Source organism: Trachurus trachurus (genome assembly GCF_905171665.1).
Source record: "Trachurus trachurus genome assembly, chromosome: 9".
NCBI lineage: Eukaryota > Metazoa > Chordata > Actinopteri > Carangiformes > Carangidae > Trachurus > Trachurus trachurus.
In genome coordinates this window covers 2,699,078-2,720,068 of record NC_139895.1, presented here as the reverse complement: position 1 = coordinate 2,720,068, position 20,991 = coordinate 2,699,078, and the positions used below count along the sequence as shown (strand labels likewise).

The 20,991-nt window shown below is 47.0% G+C and overlaps 2 protein-coding genes across 2 annotated transcripts in view; both read left to right on the top strand.

Moving 5' to 3' along the window:
* Positions 1-20,991, top strand: part of LOC310991813 (caspase recruitment domain-containing protein 8-like) — a gene marked incomplete at its 3' end in the record, with an annotated part of 87,992 nt that overhangs the window by 33,562 nt on the left and 33,439 nt on the right. The gene's annotated exons all lie outside the window — the stretch shown is intronic.
* The window catches only part of LOC310991318 (NACHT, LRR and PYD domains-containing protein 3-like), a 95,298-nt gene continuing 76,219 nt past the window's right edge, over positions 1,913-20,991 (top strand). The window contains 7 exon segments of the mRNA XM_083978974.1: positions 1,913-2,117; positions 2,301-2,429; positions 3,747-3,943; positions 5,083-5,357; positions 5,574-6,607; positions 6,824-7,342; positions 8,600-8,771. Of these exon segments, the coding sequence (XP_083835100.1) occupies positions 2,320-2,429; positions 3,747-3,943; positions 5,083-5,357; positions 5,574-6,607; positions 6,824-7,342; positions 8,600-8,771 (2,307 nt within the window). The 5' untranslated portion in view covers positions 1,913-2,117; positions 2,301-2,319.

Here is a 20,991-nt window from a genome sequence, read left to right as displayed (position 1 = left end):
CACAAACACAGTCCCCTTCTTCTCCCGGCTAGCTAACAGAAAATGGCGTCGCCGACCTCTACTATAATTTCTGGCTGAAACAGCTCCAAACACGGCTCACTCTTACATTTTGTACCTGATACCACACAGATAAAACCCTCCGTCTTTTAGTTTCAGTAGAAATTATGACTTTTAAACGCTTACAACTAGCTCTTCACATTGTCGTTCTTTCTTTTCCTCGTTTTCCTCCCGACATTAGCCTGAGCCTCGTCTCGTTCTTTCTTTTTAGTCCCGCCCCCTTCTCAGAATCCGGTAGGTAGTTGATGCTCATCTCTGACTGGCACTGATTGGCTAATAAAAGATTGACACCTAGTTACCGAAATAAACAGAGGAAACGACATGAGATGTTCAAAAACCACTAAGAGCATAGGAAATTTCTGTATTATCCCAAATAAAGTACCACATAAACATTTCTTCACATTAATGATAACTTCTTTCACAACATCAGTAATTTAACTGACAATATTTCAAAATATATCTGTATATTCGTTAACCAAACACATATTTAAATAAACAAGATATTAACATTTTTACCAGGGCACTACAATTAAATTATTAAAGCAGAAGTAAGTGATATATTTGTGTTAATATAAGTCTTAAATAGTTATATCTTCCGACAGCAATCACTTACATAGAGTGTTTGGACTGAAACACGGGTCTCTCAGTCCCTCTGCTCTGCTCTGAGCCGAAGAGAAAACATTTATCGTATCCTACAGTTTTTATCCAATGAGGAGAGAGAACGGCATGCAGGGCTGTGTGTGCAGCCAAGGAACGCCGTGAATGTGGTGACGTAGGGACGAGGACTGTTATGGTGCGTTCAAGGAAACTCGTATTTTTCCGACCGTGAAGTGGTACCAGTTCGATCTGGTACCAGTTCGATCTGGTACCACTTCACGGTCGGAAAAATACGAGTGGCCGTTATAGTGACTTTCACCGGTAAAACAGGTCGGAAAAACACGAGTGGGTTGCCTGGAACGCTACAAAGTCGTAAGTTGTGACTTGAAGCTGTAATTTACGATTTCAAAAGCCTGCCTGGAACGCAGCATTAGCGAAAACGATCACGATCACTCACTTCTGCTTTAAGCTTCCCTCGCCAAAGGAAAACACAAACATTTCATGTACAAACAGGAAACAAATACTCACCTAGATGAATATAGAGACAGATTTCTGTCTGTTTACAGTAGTGTCAGCAGGTGGCGCTGTGGTCACAGTTCAGTCTCTGCCCATCTGATTTAAAGAATTTTCTTCTGTGACTTTGTTCCAGCGTCCACAGATTCCTGATAGTGAACGGAAGTTTATCTCCAAATAATCAAATAGCCACGTTTGTTTTTACAGAGATAAATGTGTGAATGTTTCAGGTAAATGTTGGCACAGATCAGTCAAAAGGGGGCGCTGTAATCAGGCTGAACAACAACGTGCTCTTTACATTTGATTCTCTTCTTTCTGTTCTGCTGATTTTCTGTCTGCTTCAGTAACAAACATGCTTCTCATGGATCTTTGACTGTTTATATTGGTAATCTGTAATGAGTTTCTCAGCTGTACCTGTTCATTGTACGACCATGGGATTCAGTTATTTGTAAATAAAGTATATATACTGTATATACACCGAGGAGTCTGCTCCATGTGTCATGAAATCAAAAAAAGTGAATCAAGAAGTGTTGGAGAAGAAATTTTTTTTTTATTGATTTTGACATCTAGAAGATCAGTTCTTATCATTTATCTCCATATTCCTTGTGTTAGCTATTCAAGCCAAAAGAGATTCTTCTGTCTCTTTAAGAAAGGTGAAGTGTATGCACAGACACACCCTGAGAGTCACGTGATTTACAGAAGTAGAAGAGCGGAGGAGCAGCTCATTAAATTCACAGAGGGAGGATGGAAGGCAAGGCGAGTTTATCTGTATAGCCCTTTTTTTGTCTCAAAAAGCTCTACACAGCATCATCACAACATCCCCTGGCCTTGGACCCTCACACCCACTGAGGAAACTCCCAAGAAAACTATTAAAAGGAAAAAAAAACAAAACAGGAAAAGACCTCAGGGTGGAATTGAAGTCTTTACTCAGATCAGAGCAGGAGCACAAGGTGAGTTCTGTCTTAATGATTCTGTTGTCTCCGTGTGGACTGTGGAGAAGATGAGGATCTGTTGGTTGTGTGAGGTGCAGTGTTGACCGTGTACTGGGTGTGTGTTTGTGACTTCCTGTTCTGTCAGACTTGGGGCTACTTCCTGTGTTTATGCGCTAACCGTGTTACTGGTTTCACTCTCAGACTGACTGAAGTACAGAAGATGAGTGGTTGTGCAGAGGAGGAGGGGGACACAGGAGAGTCTCCAGGATCTGAAGACAGTAATCCATCTGAAGATGATCCATCCTCCAGTCATGAGCCTCCGGCTACAAGGTAAGAGACCTGCAACATCCAGCATTTTGTTTCTGTGCTGATGGCTGACAGTCCAGAGAAGACAGGAAATGAGAGAGAGATAAAGATAATGCATATTGCAATTTATGGTTGATGCTTTGATCTGAAGTCCACCAAGTCTCCTCGCTGTGAAGCATTTATCAGTTTGGTTCATCGGGGCCAACAGGCAGGAAGAAAGCCTCACTTCTGGAAAATAGAAGCTATGATTGAGCAACATTCAAAACTAGAATCTCCGCCTCCTCCATCTCAGAATCCGGAGTGCTGTGTAAAACCTTTGACATTAAAGGGGAAGTGGCGGGCCGCCACAGTACTGTTAATTAATGGGAAACATTGAGCATCTACACCACACCCCTGTTAAACAGGAGATCAGACATAAAATAACGAAGGGATCATCAAAAAATAAATAAAAATAACCTGATCTCAGTCTGCCACTCATCTGAGTCCTCAGCAGAGGAACAGCCTCCAGGAAATATTTCTTAACCTTCATTCCTGGTGTCCGAAACAGGCAGCAGCATCAGTCATCCAGCTCGATCATGCATCCAGCTGCAGAAATATCTGGGGGATGGGAGCGTCGCGGTAACCGTAGCAGACACAGAGACACATAGACACACACACACACACACACACACACACACACACACACACACACACACACACACACACACACACACTACGGAGTGGGCAGAGGTTAGTGCATTAATCGCGCATTAAAAAAAAGTAGTGCTGTTAAAAGCATTTTGCATTAATGCATTAACTTTGACAGCCTTACTTTTTACGTCAAGACGTGGGCCGGATGTAGGGTGTGTGGCCCCCGGACTGGGAGTTTGAGACCCCTGATATAGGTGGATTATTAAACAGCAACCAACCCAGTGACGTCACAGACTGTCGAACGACAAGATGGCCGCGCCCTAGCTAAAAAATGTTAATGAAGTCAAACTTCAATTTTCTCCTAAATGTTTACATGTCATGTGTTAGTTTGACAGTTCTAAAGTACACTGGAAATCCATGTAATGAATTTTGTTAAATTATCATATCAGTTCATCCTAATTTAACCTGAAAAATCTGTGTGAACTTCTTAAAGTTTGGCACAACAGTTAACCTGCAATAATTTCTGTCAGTAAAGATCAATGGTCAAAGTATGACAAAGTAAACATGATAAGATGTCTCACAAACTATGAATATTCTCTGAGACTCTGGACAAACAGGGGTCAGATCATGTGGAACTAGACTGAGAGGAGGAGGAAACGACCTGGAGGAGGTGACTCTAGTTAAAACAGACATGTGTCCATGTCTTCACAGAGAGAGGAAGAGGAGTGGTGTCTCTGTGGACCAGCAGCTGTCCTGCTGTGGTCTCTGTCAGGACGTCCTGAAGGATCCAGTCTCCACCAGCTGTGGACACTGGTTCTGCAGACAGTGCTTCACCTCAGACTGGGACCAGTCTGGTTCTTCAGGAGAAGCCTCCTGTCCCCAGTGTGGACAAAGACCCAGAACCAGAGGTGAGCTGCAGACAACCAATCAGAGCAGCTGTGTACAAAGTGAGACTGAACATCTGTCTGCTGATGTGGTCATTTCTGAAACCAGGACCTGTTGTTTTCTCCAGAGTCATTGTTGAATCACACTGACATTTAACTCATTGAGTGCCGCGCTCCTTTCCAAAGTTTTAGTCAAGTGTACCGGCAATTTAGACCATTTTTGACTTTTTATGTAGAGCCACAGTGTATTCTATATTATTGCCACCAACACATACTGTGGCTCAATTGAAAGGTTTACCTTAATGCTTCAAGTGGCCACAAACCGTTTGTTTCTACTTCCCTTTGTTCCTGAGAAAAGTCAAGCTAAACATGGCTGGGTTTCACCAAAATCCCTCCTTTTTTTCTAGAAAAGGAGATAGAGCGTCTTTTATGAAAGGTGCGCTGTTTGTGTCTGTCGCTCTTCTCACACTCGCATTTCTGGATCAAAGGGCTCGTATAAGATAAATATATACAACAGTTGTTGTTCTATTCACAAAACCACCATCGGGGGCGGGGGGGGCGCCACTAAACAACAATAACACAGACGCACCGTGCCGTGTCACAGCTTCTCCCCGCGGAGCGTGAGGGTCAGTCGGCCACCGCGGCTCGGGAAGACCGGTCCCGCCGGTGGTCGCGGTCCTTCTGTGGTACGGGTCGGTGATGCCGGTCTGCTTTGGTCCAGAGACCATCAGATTTTACCACGGGAGGACTTTGGGGAGGACACGGTGTTGCTCCAGCTGAAGACCGGGCGGACTGTCGGCTGAGAGCTTCCTGGTTCAGCTCCGAGCAGCTCGAGCAGCTGGAGCAGCAGCGCGGGTGAGAGCAGAGCAGCTGCGCTGCATCTGCATGCAGAACTCGTTTGCAGAAGCCGAGTTATGATAAAAACTTCCAGATCATGAGCTGTCATGTGACTTTGATCGTCATCTATTTCAGTTCTCCTCGCCGTAGAGTCCCCAAATTTACATATAATGTGTATTAAAGTGTCTATTTTCATAATTTAAAAAAAAAGCAAAAAACGTAAAATTACGTTTTCGGCACTCAACGCATGGGAACGAAAAACGAGAAATTACGTGGTTGGCACTCAATGAGTTAAGATGATGATTCAAACCTTTCTCTCTCAGCAGATCGTGGTCTGCAGGAGGTTTTAGATCAACATAAGATCAGTCTGAGGAGCAGATGTGAACGAGTGACTGAAGGAACTGAGGAAACAGGAAGTGGAACAGGAAGTGGAACCCTCCTCAACAGGATCTACACTGAGCTCTACATCACAGAGGGACAGAGTGAAGAGGTTAATACCCAACATGAGGTGAGACAGCTGGAGACAACGTCCAAGAAGAAGACCCTCCATGACACTCCAATCAAGTGCAACGACATCTTTAAAGACTCACCTGTCCAACAGAGAGAGGACGTCTCTGCGGTCTCACCTGTCCAACAGAGAGAGGACGTCTCTACGGTCTCACCTGTCCAACAGAGAGAGAAAGTCTCTACGGTCTCACCTGTCCAACAGAGACAGGACGTCTCTACGGTCTCACCTGTCCAACAGAGAGAGGACGTCTCTACGGTCTCACCTGTCCAACAGAGAGAGGACGTCTCTACGGTCTCACCTGTCCAACAGAGACCCATCAGAGTGGTTCTGACCAACGGCGTCGCTGGCGTTGGAAAAACCGTCTCGGTGCAGAAGTTCACTCTGGACTGGGCCGAGGGCTTGGAGAACCAAGATGTCAGTCTGCTGGTTCTGCTTTCGTTCAGGGAGCTGAACCTGATCAGAGATCAGCGGTTGAGTCTTCTCAGGCTGCTCCATGTTTTCCATCCAACATTACAGAAGGTCACAGCAGAGCAGCTGGCTGTCTGTAAACTTCTCTTCATCTTTGACGGCCTGGATGAAAGCCGACTGTCACTGGACTTCAACAACAGGGAGGTTGTGTCTGATGTCACACAGACCTCATCAGTCAACGTGCTGCTGACAAACCTCATCCAGGGGAATCTGCTTCCCTCGGCTCTGGTCTGGATCACCTCCAGACCTGCAGCAGCCAATCAGATCCCTCCTACATGTGTCGACAGGGTAACAGAGGTCCGAGGCTTCACTGACGCCCAGATGGAGGACTACTTCAGGAGGAGGTCCAGTGATGAAGATCTGTCCAGAAGAATCATCTCACACATCCAGACGTCCAGGACCCTCCACATCATGTGTCAAGTCCCAGTCTTCTGCTGGATCAGTGCTACAGTTCTGGAGCACATGTTGACCACAGACCAGAGAGGAGAGCTGCCCAAGACCACGACTGACCTGTTCTCACACTTCCTGCTGGTCCAGACAGAGAGGAAGAAGAACAAGTACGGTGAAGGACATGAGACGAGTCCACAGGAGCTGACGGAGGCCGACAGGGAAGTTCTTCTGAAGCTGGGGAGGCTGGCGTTTGAACAGCTGGAGGAAGGAAACATCATGTTCTACCAAGAAGACCTGGAGCAGTGTGGTCTGGATGTCACAGAGGCCTTGGTGAACTCAGGACTCTGTACTGAGATCTTCAAAAGAGAGAGTGTGATCTTCCAGAAAACAGTCTACTGCTTTGTTCATCTGAGCGTTCAGGAGTTTCTGGCTGCAGTCTACATGTTCCACTGTTTCACCAACTGGAACACACAGGTCCTCAAGAAGTTCCTGGGAAAAGATGACGAAGAGATCAGGGAGATACAGGCCCTAATGAACTGCCTGGGAGAACAATTTGTGGAACTTGATTACAGTGAAGAAGAAGAAGAAGGAGGAGGAGAAGAAGAAGAAGAAGAAGAAGGGGGAGGAGGAGGAGGAGGAGGAGGAGAAGAAGAAAAGAATGATGTAGAAGGAGACAAAGAAGAAGAAGAGGAAGAAGACAGGCCATTTTCTACTGTTTACAAATATTTAACCCTGGATGACTTCCTAAAGAGAGCCATGCAGAAATCCCTCTGCAGTAGAAACGGTCACCTGGACCTGTTTGTTCGCTTCCTTCATGGCCTCTCTCTGGAGTCCAACCAGAGGCTGTTAGGAGGTCTGCTGGGTCAGACAGACAACAGTCCAGGTACCATCCAGAGAACCATCAACAACCTGAAGAAGACGAAGACTGAGGACAGGTATTACAGGAATGACAGTGATAAAATCTCTCCTGACAGAAGCATCAACATCTTCCACTGTCTGACGGAGATGAAGGACCAGTCAGTTCATCAGGAGATCCAACAGTTCCTGGAGTCAGAGAACAGATCAGAGAAGAAACTCTCTGAGATCCAGTGTTCAGCTCTGGCCTACATGCTGCAGATGTCAGAGCAGGTTCTAGACGATTTGGACCTGAAGAAGTACAACACATCAGATCAGGGACGACGGAGACTGATCCCAGCTGTGAGGAACTGCAGGAAGGCTCGGTGAGTCCAGACATGATCAATATAATTATTGATCAGTGGTTTAATCGAGTTCAGATAAACACAGTTTTCACTGATTTTCATTATTGTCAGTTTGACTTTGAAACATTTCCAAGTGAGTTGTGTTTTTCTGGAGGTGTAGTAGAAGCTGTGAGCTCCAACATGTGGATCTTCAGCTCGTTGTGATTGTTGCTGTTTAATCAACAAAAACACTCATTTAGTTTTTTATTTTCACTCTTTGGTTTTATTCAAACCTGATGAATCTAATTAAAGCAGCTCCACTGATCATCCACCTCAGTGTTTCCAGGTGTTTCCAGATGTTAGTACTATTAACCCTTTAGTGTCTCAGAGGCAGCTGTGTGCAGTCTGATGACTGTGCTCAGGTGATGTCGTCTTCAGACTCCGCCCACACTGACTCAGGTGACAGGTTTGAAGAACATGTGAGGAGTTAGAAGGAAATGAAGCAGACGTCATGATGGACATGGAGGAAGCCCCGCCCCCTTTAAGTCACATGACTCCAACAGTGTCTGTTGAACTGTCCACAGTGAAGTGAGGTTGTGAGTTTAGCTGCAGCAGCAACAAACACTGATGATGGTTCATGATCAAACTAAACATGACAGAGTCGAGTGACGGGACCAACATCTGTTCAGAGCTCACACACACTCACATGAGCCAGAAACTGCTGCTCACACACACCAAGAGTGGAGATCTGAACCTGAGAGGACTGAACTGATCAGCAGTGTGATTTATTGATCAGTGATCGTTTCAGTGTTAAAGTCTTTCCATACATTGTGTTGATGAGACACTGGGCTGGTTTCTGTCTTGTTGTAGAGGAGTCGTATCAGGAAGTGTTGATCTGAGTGGACCACTTCTACACAAGGTCAAAGGTCAACCTCATGTTTCTGATCTGCTCTGAGTGAACTGTTCACTGAGCTGAACTCTCACAAACTGTCCTGGAGTCAGTCTGAAAACAGTGGACAGGTCAGATGTTCTCCTCAACAACTTGTCTTCATCCTGACTCTGGATCAAACCACATGAAGCAGAAAGGTGACGTCACTTTCCTCCTTCATCTGAAACACAGATCCAGATTAAACCAGTGCAGGTCTCAGAGTTTCCTGTCAAACTCAGTCAGAGAAGATGAGCTGAAGTTCAGATGTTCATCACATCATCACGCCCTGTCATCAGATGCATCAACTGTGTTTTTACTGCAGCTTTCATCTCATTTCATTCTGACACGTTTCATATTTTCTCTCTTCACAGACTTGGTGGTTGTGAACTCTCAGAGAGTCACTGTGAAGTCGTGGCCTCAGCTCTGAAGTCCAACCCCTCCCACCTGACAGAACTGGACCTGACCTACAACAACCTGAGAGGTTCATCAGTGGAGGTTCTGTGTGCTGGACTGGAGAGTCCAAACTGTAGACTGGAGACTCTGTGGTGAGTTCACTGACTGGACCTGTTGGACTTTTGTCTGTGTTCAGTTGTGTGAAGTTCAGTTTGAAGCAGCGACTGATTGTGACTCCATGTTACGGCAGCTGGTAGAAGGTGAAGGGTCAGAGGTGTAGCGGCAATCTTTCTTCTTCAGGCTACTCGTTTTGCCACTACTATTAAGCAGTCTTCTTGGCAGTAAGCTTGACACAGAAAAAGAGAGGAATCTTCGAAGTCAGTAACTAGGTTCAAAAATAGTTTTACTTAAAACAAAAAAAAAGTTACAAGATTCACTCTGGTATTCTCTTCTTATTATTCTTGTCAAAAAACTGTCTTGCTCCTTAGGCTGCTTAAACTGGTCTGAGAGCTATGATATCATCCACAGCATAATTAAAGGAGCAGTTACACATTTTAAATAAAAAACTATAAACTATTGCAAGCAATACAAGTATGGCTCTTACATTTCCAGCCCCTAATTGCTTATGCTAAATGCAGAACAATTACCAAACATTTTCACATGAGAGCCATGTTACATTCAACATAGTAACTAATTTACCCTTACATGTACATTATAATGCAAAAAAGATGAACAACTTTATACATTAACTGTCATTAGCGCTCTTCACTCAAATAATTCACACTGCATGTTTCAGCAGGCACAGCTTGGTTACAGGTCTGTCCAGTACGTTAGTCTTCGTCTGCACACTGACTCGCCTCACTGTACCACTTGAGTCAGGTAATGTCTTTATTACTCGACCCATATTCCAGGAGTTGCGAGGGGCAGATTCATCTACTATCAGTACAACATCTCCTGGCGAGAAGTTCCTCTGTGGTGTGAGCCACTTTTGTCTCTCTTGAAGGAGTGGCAAGTATTCTCTCGTCCATCTAGTCCAAAACAGATCAGCTATGTACTGTATCTGTCTCCACCGGCGACGTGTATACTGGTCATCTTGGTCAAAGACTCCTGGTGGAATGTTAGGTTGTGTCTTCATGAGCAACAAGTGATTGGGAGTGAGAGCTTCAACATCACCCGGGTCGTCTGATGAGAGTGTTATTGGTCTGTTATTGATGATGGCCTCGACTTCACACATGATGGTTTGGAGTCCTTCATCATCTAGTGACTGTTGTTGTAGCACAGAGTTTAAGACCTTTCTTACAGTACGGATTTGTCTTTCCCATACGCCACCTTGGTGGGACGCTGCTGGGGTGTTGAAAATCCACTTGATGCCTTTTTGTGTCATAACGTTCTGTACTTTTGTCTGATTCAGGTTTTCCAATGCTTTGCGCAGCTCCTTTTCTGCTGCAACAAAATTTGTTCCATTGTCTGAGTGTAAAACTTTTACTTGCCCTCTTCTACATATGAACCGACTTATGGCGTTAATGCAGGAATCTGTATCCAAACTGTGAGCGATCTCAAGGTGAACAGCTCTCACAGTGAGACAAGTGAAAATTACGCCGTACCGTTTGACAAGGCTCCTTCCACGTGTGGCGAGATGTGGTGCAGAGGGGGAAGTTGTCCAACAACGCCACCTGGGGAATTGCACCCCAGGAAATAAACTTGACCCGGTACTAAGACTACTATGAGGTCACACAGGTTCGTTACACAAAGTTTTAAAGAGGACATGAGACGGACTTCCAAAAAGATATAAATTATTTTTATTTAACAATGGTTTATTAGATTTAAAATGAACATGTTCTTTGGGGACCCGAGTGTCTGCTTCACCACGGTAAGTTAAGGGGGAAATAAACAAAAAAGGGGAACAGGGCCAAACTCAGGGAGGCGGACAGACTAAAGAAACTTAAAACACACAAAAATACTACAAACCAAACCACCACGTGCCACAGCAAACTTAAGGGATGTGAGATGGGGACCACCACCAGGGAGTCTGCCACGCACTACCCAGCTCCTGTCCAGGGAGAAAAGAAACAAAATTAGGTGAGCGACACTCAAGGGTTGGGTTAGACAATTAGTTAAAATGGCCTATCCTAAAACACTCACACACAACATTCATACCCACATGCACACCAACATAAAGAATACAAATTATTTGTTTTAAAGTGAGTACAAATACTTAAATTATAACTTGAATAATAACTCAGCTATGGGTGGCAATCAGGTGTTGCGTTTAGAGCCTACCCATAGCTAAATAAACAAAATCAAAAATATAACCAAAATAAAACTAAACAAAATAACCATATGTGACTTAAAGAAAATGGATAAACAGAAAGAAAATGCTCTAAACAGCTGGCCCAACAAGGAACCAGAAAAACAAATAAATTATTAACCAAAAATAAACAAAGAAATAACCAAATAAACCAACAAACAAAGAAACAAAAACAATTGCGGTGGGGCTTCAGTCTGTTGCTGCGTGGAGAGCTGCAACCAAAAACAAAACAATGGCGTGGACGACAGAGTGAAAACGGAGCGGCTGCACCAGGGCTGGAGGCCGCAGATGTTACACTTAGATGGCCGTGATGGTCAGCAATAGGCGGTGCAATACATCCTCGGAGCGCAGGAGGAGAGACGAAACCGCTGCAGATACCGCAGCTACAGCAGGACAGAGCAGAGGGCAACAGCTGTTAGCCTAAGGCTACTATAGACAACAAAGATTAATAAAAGAGCATGCTTACCGATAAAGAGAGCTTTAACACTCACGATCAAGTCCCAGTCTGCAAAACGGCAGAGAGGGGACACCACACTTCCTCCAGCTGCAACCCAACTGACACGGCCAACACTGAGAACAAAATCACGGCGGTTGTTACCCCATAATGTGCCATAACGTTACACAACGTTGCACGACGCACCCACACTTACCTTGCGAACAACCACACAATCACGCCAACACCAAGCGAACAGAGCACACCAAACAGCCGGAGCACGCCGACACAGGGCCTTTCCAGATCAGTGCCAGGGAGAGAATGCGCCCCGCAGGAGCGCAATGATTAACAGGTGCTGGCAATGTGCAATCAAGCACCGGTCGATTGAGTGGGAGGGGGTGGAGCAGAGCAACACCCGACCTGCCACATTCCACCCCCGCTTTCTGCGTCGTCGCCCCGACGACGAACTACACTGGGAAATCCACCAAACTAGGACCAAGGCCTAAACAGAACAGACTGCGAATTTACCACTGGCTGTGAAGGTTCAGGCACTGCATTACCCCTAGTGCCAACAGACTGGGGAAGACGATGGACATTGGAGTGTTGACCGGCGGTGGAACGGCCGGTTCGACGCAAGACTGACTGAGGAGGGCTGGACTGACCAGTAGAGGGAGGGGACCCAGAGTAAAGATGTTCTGGTTCTGCAGTAGAGACAGGATTAGGCTCAATACTTGCTGATGTCATCACAGCTGGCCCTGTATGACAAGGTTGGGCTGGCGCCTCGGTGGCAGAGGGTGAAACAGTGTCACGGACCAACAACCATAGTTCACCACCTTCAGGTGAACCTGGGGAGGCTGCAGGCGCTGCTGAAGCTGGTGGAAGCGGCGCCCTAGGAAGATGGGTACCAGACACGACCAGGGGCTTCAGCATGTCTCGGTGCACCTGCCGAGTCCTATGCAACTCTTCCACAGGGGCAATGGTGTAAACTGCCCCATCTCTGGGTGGGGCTTTCAGCACCTGGTAGGGGACGGAGCTCCATTTGTCATGAAGCTTGTGTCGACCCCTAACACCAAGATCTCGGAGGTAGACATGCTGGCCCACCTGCAAAGGAGCCTCTCGAACATGCTGGTCATGTCGCTCTTTTCGTCGACCTGCAGCCGCCAACAGCCTACCACGAGCATTCTCAAATGCAACCTTGAGCCTCGCCTGATGTTCGGTCATCCAGTCCTGTACTTCCCCTGGCTCAGCATCCTGAACTCGGCCCAAAAGGAAGTCCACAGGGAGCCTCGGTTCCCGACCGAACATCAAAAAGAAAGGAGACTCTCCTGTACTTTGATGTGGCGTAGTGTTATAACAAAACAACACTTGTGGGAGACAAGACACCCAATCCCGCTTCCGGGAGACTGGTAGAGTCCGCAAGAGGTCATGGAGAGTTCTGTTAAAACGTTCACACTGCCCGTTGCCGGCCGGATGGTAAGGAGTGGTTCTCGATTTATCGACCTCGTACAAGCGGCACAGTTGTTGGATCAGGGAACTCTCAAAGCTCCGACCCTGATCGGAATGAATGCGATTTGGCACACCAAACCGAAAAAACCATTCGGTCAGCAAGACTCGAGCCACAGTCGCTGCCTGCTGATCTCGTGTTGGAATTGCCACTGTGTATTTACTGAACACATCGGTCATTACCAAGACATTTTCCAACCCGTTCCGTGAAGGTTCCAACAACGTGAAGTCGATGGCGACAATTTCGTTCGGCCGAGACGCCAGAACGTGGCCCATAAAACTATGGGGCACTGACCCTGAATCTTTAGCAACTTGGCAACGCTCACATGACTGGACCCACTGTTTGATGTCAGCGGACATCCCCGGCCAGTAACAGCGTTGCCGCACCAATTCCGTGGTACGCTCAATACCCTGATGGCCATGGTCTTGGTGCAACTGGGTCAGGATCTCCTCTTTAAGAACAGCAGGTAGGACAAGCTGGAAACACTCTTCACCCCCATCTGAACGGGAAATCCGGCGGTAAAGTACGCCCTCCTGTTCAACCAAGCGGTCCCACTGTTTCAGGAACGTCAAGGCAGAAGTGGGAAGTTGCTTCCTTTCTTCAAAAGTAGGCTTGGTTCGCCTCTTCCAAAAGGGCAGAACATGATCACACAAAAGAGGATCCACCTCTTGCAAAGAACGAAGGTCCGCTGGAGAATGACTCCGGAATACAGACACCATCGCCTGGGCAGCAGGTACCACTGGGGCGGGGACTGCAGCTGGCTGAGAGAATGATGGAACCGAAGTGCCGGGTAAGACATGTTCAGCCAAACTAGACCCTGATAAATACTGGCGGGAGAGCGCATCAGCATTCCTGTTGATGCGTCCGGAGCGATACCTGATCTCAAAATCAAAGACAGCAAGTTGAGAGGCCCACCTCTGCTCTGTGGCTCCCAACTTAGCTGAATTGAGGTAGCTCAACGGATTGTTGTCTGTGAAAACCACACATTTGTGCCCCAACAAATACTCCCGGAACTTTTCTCCCATTGCCCATTTAAGTGCAAGGAACTCCAGCTTCATCGAACTGTAATTTTCCATGTTGCGTTCTGTGGGTCGAAGCCCTCTGCTTGCGTATGCAACCGGTCGAATACCATCATCAGTCTCCTGTGAAAGGACGGCACCAAGGCCACTGTAACTTGCATCAGTTTCCAAAATGAATGGACGTGAAAAATCGGCATAAGCCAACACTGGGGCTGAAACCAACTTTGCCTTTAAGGCTTCAAAACTTTGCTCGCACTGGGATGTCCATGCCGAGCTCAGATCCTGCCCAGATCCTCGCTTGGACTTGGTACCTTGGAGTTTTGCCACCAACTGATGCAAAGGGCCCGCCAGCTTAGCGAATCCCTCCACGAATCGCCTGTAATAGCTAGCAAACCCCAAGAACGAGCGCAGCTCTGACACATGGCGGGGCCGCTGCCATTTCGCCACAGCCTCAATCTTGGCAGGGTCTGTGGAAACTCCTTGATTGGAGATGATATGCCCCAGGTAGCGAACCTCTTTTTGAAAAAAGGCACATTTCTCAAGTTTCACCTTCAAGCCCTCCCTCTGCAGCCGACTGAGGACCACTTCCAGTCGCTGCAAGTGTTGTGAAACAGAAGAAGAAAAGACAACAATATCATCTAAATACAAGAGCAGGGACCGGCACTGTTGATCTCCAAACATCCTCTGCATGAGCCTTTGAAAGGTGCTTGGCGCATTGCACAAGCCAAATGGCATCCTGTTCCATTCAAAGAGCCCGAAAGGCGTACAAAAGGCCGTCTTCGGCTTGTCCTGCTCTGCAACAGGGACCTGATTATAACCGCTTGCCAAGTCAAGAGTGGTAAACCAGCAAGCCCCGGCAAGTGAATCAAGGCTCTCCTCTATGCGAGGTAGAGGGAATGCGTCCTTCCGTGTTTTGCTATTAAGTAGGCGGTAGTCGACACACATGCGGAGACTACGATCCTTTTTACGGACAAGGACAATGGGGGAAGCAAAGGGGCTGTTGCTTTCCCGGATCACTTTGGCTTCAAGCAACTGATCAATGTGAGCCTTCACCTCCTCATACTCTGAGGGGGGGATTCTTCGGTGCCGCTGTCTCACTGGAGCCTCGTCGAGCAAGGGGATTTCATGCGAAATGAGGTTAGTACAACCCAAGTCACCTTCATGGTTCGAGAAAACTGACTGATACCTCTGCAACAAAGCATGGACATCGATCTGTTCTTGTTCTGTCAAGGCAGACAGGTCCATGGCTTGGACGCCGCCCGGTGCCACACCAGAAGCAGCCTGAGATGAGATTGAGGCTGTAGTGGGCTTCACCTCAGTCACACCGGCAGGTAAGCTGACCACCTGGGCCCTACTCAAGGAACCAAGACTAGTGCGTGGGTAAAGGAGGACATCAGTTGTTCCCACATTGACCACTGGGACATAAGCTGTACCACGAATGACTTGGACAAGGCAAGGAGACACCAATAACCCTGCAGGTAGGCGGGACTCTGTTGGTTCAAACAGCACAGCCTGACCAGCCAGCTGTTCTGGACAAGTGGCAGCCACAAGCTTCATTACCCCACCAGGTATGCGTACCGCCCATCTACCGCGGACCCTGGCGAAACCCATGAGGTTCCTCTGGGGTTCTGTGGTGGCCTGATGACACCGTTGTAGAGCTTCAAGAACAGGCACTGGAGCTTGAACCACTGAGGGAGCATTGAAAAGAGCGGGACCGTACACCTCAAAGAGTTCCCGATAACATCGACGGATGATGTTGCTCCCCAAAATCCCAGGGGCAACAGATGCAGCACCGGGAGGGTCTTTTACCACTAAGACCCCACAACCGGGGACCACCTTCCCACACAAAGTGACATCCAGCTCTAAATAGCCAATGTAAGGAATACAAAGACCGTTGGCTGCTCGCAGCTGCAGCCAATTACAAGACTGAAGGCGCTCTTGGCCCCATGGTGCGAAATGTTCAACAAAGAACTTTCAGGAATCGTGGACACCATGGACCCGCTGTCCAACAAGCACGAGACAGTGGTCCCACCCATCAGGACATCGATATGTGGACAAGGCGCCATTATTCGACCGATGAGGTCTTGTTGCGAGCCTCCAACCTCCCCATCTGAGCTTTGGCTCCTCAGCTCAGCGGGCTTCAGTTTTCCGACTGGGGTGCAAAGCGCGAAGACCCAGCCACATTAAGAGATCGACCAGTGGCAGAACCAGCACGGGGATGAGGGGGGACCCGCTCCCCATCACAATCGCTGGCATAATGACCTGACTGTTGGCACCTTCGGCAGATCACAGGACCGTTGCGAGGAGGCCGTGCTGGAAAGGGACGAGCCTGAAAAGACGCCATGGTTCGAGTCAGCTGGTCAAGCTGTTCCTGCTGACGCTTTAAGAGTGTCTTCACTTCACTCAACTCTGAATCATGGGGTGAGACAAGTGGGGCGGGGCGAGAGCCACCCTGGACCCCATACTGAAGACCATAGGCCGACGGAAGAGAGTGGCTACGTTCCCTAGCACCCCTTGGAGACCCTTCCCTCTCCCATCTAATGGCCTCTCCACGTGTCTCGAGCAAAGAAGCCGTGGGATGGCGGCGAACGTACTGCTTCAATTCCCTGCGAAGGGCACCATCCAGCACATGCTCCACGAACTGATCGCGAAGAAGAATTTCAGCATTTGGCAAGTCATTTGGTGCAGAATGTTTGACACGCTCCATCAGGGCCATCAGAGCCAGGGAGAACTCCAACAGCGTCTCCCCTTCCTGCTGCTTACGAGAGAAGAAAGATTGCTGCAGTGTTACATATGACTGAACACAGCCAAAAAGCTCCGTCAAGATAGCTAAAACCTTGTCTGGGTCTTCCCTCTCCACACGGGGGCGATATTTGATCTCCTCTCTGGCTTCCCCTTCTAGATGGTCAAAAATGAAAAAGGCCCGATCACGAACAGAGAAGTGGCGTGCCCGTGTACATGCTTGTACTTCTTCTTTCCACTCAACTATGCCTATACCCGTTCTGCCATTAAACATGGGACATCTGCGATCTCTAGGTATAACAACCATCCGTTCAGTGGCCGTGGCGCTAGTACTTACAGCTGGAGGAGCACCTGAAGTGACAGAAGCGGGATCCGTTCTGCTGGAACTGGCCTGAGAAGCATCCCTCGCTCGAGACAGCTGCTCGTTGTCTGCTCTAAGCTGTGCCACCTGCTCCCTGAGCTGCTGCAGTTCCTCCTCCATGGCAAACCGCGGAGACCACACCCACTGCTTTCAAAATGGAGACCTGTGTTACCACTGGCAAAAACAAAAAGGAAAAGAAAAGAGAAAGATGCTGCCGCTCCGTCTTCACTGCTGCCTCCACACACCAAAACAAACTAACGTAACCCAACAGAAACAAAACAGAAAAAAAAGAGGGGGGGGGGGCAAGAGAAAAAAAAAATTCACACTAATAAACAGAAAAATGGAAGTCACGTCTCTGTCCTCTAACAGTGTATCCTGCCAACAACGCCAATTTGTGGCGAGATGTGGTGCAGAGGGGGAAGTTGTCCAACAACGCCACCTGGGGAATTGCACCCCAGGAAATAAACTTGACCCGGTACTAAGACTACTATGAGGTCACACAGGTTCGTTACACAAAGTTTTAAAGAGGACATGAGACGGACTTCCAAAAAGATATAAATTATTTTTATTTTATTTAATTATTATTTAATTTAATGGTTTATTAGATTTAAAATGAACATGTTCTTTGGGGACCCGAGTGTCTGCTTCACCACGGTAAGTTAAGGGGGAAATAAACAAAAAAGGGGAACAGGGCCAAACTCAGGGAGGCGGACAGACTAAAGAAACTTAAAACACACAAAAATACTACAAACCAAACCACCACGTGCCACAGCAAACTTAAGGGATGTGAGATGGGGACCACCACCAGGGAGTCTGCCACGCACTACCCAGCTCCTGTCCAGGGAGAAAAGAAACAAAATTAGGTGAGCGACACTCAAGGGTTGGGTTAGACAATTAGTTAAAATGGCCTATCCTAAAACACTCACACACAACATTCATACCCACATGCACACCAACATAAAGAATACAAATTATTTGTTTTAAAGTGAGTACAAATACTTAAATTATAACTTGAATAATAACTCAGCTATGGGTGGCAATCAGGTGTTGCGTTTAGAGCCTACCCATAGCTAAATAAACAAAATCAAAAATATAACCAAAATAAAACTAAACAAAATAACCATATGTGACTTAAAGAAAATGGATAAACAGAAAGAAAATGCTCTAAACAGCTGGCCCAACAAGGAACCAGAAAAACAAATAAATTATTAACCAAAAATAAACAAAGAAATAACCAAATAAACCAACAAACAAAGAAACAAAAACAATTGCGGTGGGGCTTCAGTCTGTTGCTGCGTGGAGAGCTGCAACCAAAAACAAAACAATGGCGTGGACGACAGAGTGAAAACGGAGCGGCTGCACCAGGGCTGGAGGCCGCAGATGTTACACTTAGATGGCCGTGATGGTCAGCAATAGGCGGTGCAATACATCCTCGGAGCGCAGGAGGAGAGACGAAACCGCTGCAGATACCGCAGCTACAGCAGGACAGAGCAGAGGGCAACAGCTGTTAGCCTAAGGCTACTATAGACAACAAAGATTAATAAAAGAGCATGCTTACCGATAAAGAGAGCTTTAACACTCACGATCAAGTCCCAGTCTGCAAAACGGCAGAGAGGGGACACCACACTTCCTCCAGCTGCAACCCAACTGACACGGCCAACACTGAGAACAAAATCACGGCGGTTGTTACCCCATAATGTGCCATAACGTTACACAACGTTGCACGACGCACCCACACTTACCTTGCGAACAACCACACAATCACGCCAACACCAAGCGAACAGAGCACACCAAACAGCCGGAGCACGCCGACACAGGGCCTTTCCAGATCAGTGCCAGGGAGAGAATGCGCCCCGCAGGAGCGCAATGATTAACAGGTGCTGGCAATGTGCAATCAAGCACCGGTCGATTGAGTGGGAGGGGGTGGAGCAGAGCAACACCCGACCTGCCACACACGTTTGACCTCAAATGGCCCGAAGAAGTCAACTCCCACGTTGGTAAAGGGGGGTAGATCTGGCTGTAGCCTGTCTTCAGGTAGATCTGCCATCTTTTGTTTTCCAGCCTTAGCATGAAGTCTTTTGCACACGGTGCACTTTGAGATAATCCTCCTTACAGCTGAGTTAGCTTGAGGGATCCAATATTTCTGTCGCAGCATTGCCAGCATGTAGTTGCGACCACAATGTCCAACTTCTTGGTGGATGTGTTGCAGTATGAGGTTGGCTATATGTGAATTTTTAGAGAGGATGGCTGGGTGTTTAGCTTCTTGTGGCATTGCAGCTTTATGAAGCCGTCCTCCAACTCTTAATATTTCATCCTGCAACATGGGATCAAGTTTGTAAATCTGGCTTTTTTTTCTTGATGGGAGCATTTTCTTTTAGAGCACAGATTTCGTCTGTGTAGTCCTGCGACTGACTTATTCGTATGAGCTCCACTTCTGCTTCAACCAGATCCTCCAGTGACAACGGATGTTGTTGAATCGTTGATTTGAATTTCTTCATGTGCTGATCAATGAACTTGCTCTGTTTTTCAGTGTTGTTCTCAGATTGACTGATTGTAGTTTTGAGATCTTTTCTCTTGTCTTTCAGTTGTAGTAGCATCCTCTTTAGTCTGAGAAACCATCCGACTGCTTTCTTTAGTCGTTGCCATGACGAGTAGTAAGTGATAAGCTTGTTGAGCGTATCATAACTCTCTTGTATGATGGTTATGGTCACTCTAGCACATGTTTTGATTTCCAGATCTTCCTCTGGGACCCTCACTTGATAAAACATAGACTCCACATCTGCCATCAGTGCCACTGGATGTTCCCTGAATCTTAATAGAACACCAGTGAGGTTGTTAGTGAGGTCTGGTCCCTGCAGCAATTGTTCATTTAGTGAGACACCCTGATATGTTGCCGTGCAATCAAAAACTACTCTTATTTTCTTTTTCTTAGGGTGGTACACCCCGTGGTGGGGGATGTACCAGACACGTCCATCACTGCGACTGATCTGTTCAGCTGATATTTTCTCAGCGTAGTCTTTTTCAATGATGCCCTTCATGAATGATATGTAATCTTTATGGAAGTCTGGATTCTTCTTTAACTTCCTCTTGAGATTGTCGGCCCGCTGCTGAGCCATGCAGCGGTTATTTGGCATCTTGACGTTTTCATTTCTCAGGGGCAATCCCAGGCTGTAATGTCCGTCAACCAACTTCGCTGAGCTTGTGACCAGAAGCATAAACCTGCGATCATCTTGTGACATCTCCTCTTTTTCTTCACAACTTCGCTCTGGGAAATCTGTGTTGTACTGTTTCACTAACAGCTCTTCTATTTCCCTCACTTGTATGTGATTAACTGTGTAGCTCTGCAGTTTACCATTGTTCATTTTTGGTCCGTGGTCTTTTCTTAGGGGTCCATTAATCACCCATCCCAGGGCAGTCTTAACTGCATATGGCCCTTGTCCTTCACTATTTATGATTTGCCACGGCTCTATGGCCTTTGGGACGTTGGCACCAATTAGCATTCCCACTTTTGCTGTAATACGTGGCAAACGTACTTCTTTCAGATACTGCCATTGTGCAATGTCTTCCTGCCGTGGTATGTTTTCCTCCTTCACTGGGATGTGGCTGTGTGTAAACACTTTTGGAAGTTCAATGTATGTATTTTCTTCAAGTCCACACACCTCAAGATCTGAAAGAACAATACTCTTCTTTAATTTGTGACTGTCGGAGTTGTCCTGAGCCATTGTGTCCAGAAGAAACTGAGTGTTCTTTCCTTTAAGATTCAGTTTCCTTTGAATGTCCTCAGTACAAAATGTCGCTGTGCTGCCAGGATCTATAAAGGCATACGTTTCCACATATCTCTCACTTTTCCTGGACTTAAGTTTGACTGGTACCACAGCAAGCACACATTCTTCTTCTCCAGCCCCAGTGTTACCACATGACTCCTGACCCAACGACACACAGGCACTTGAAACTATGTCGTTCTCAGTATTGTTTTCTTCTGTCTTTTCTGACGCACTATCAT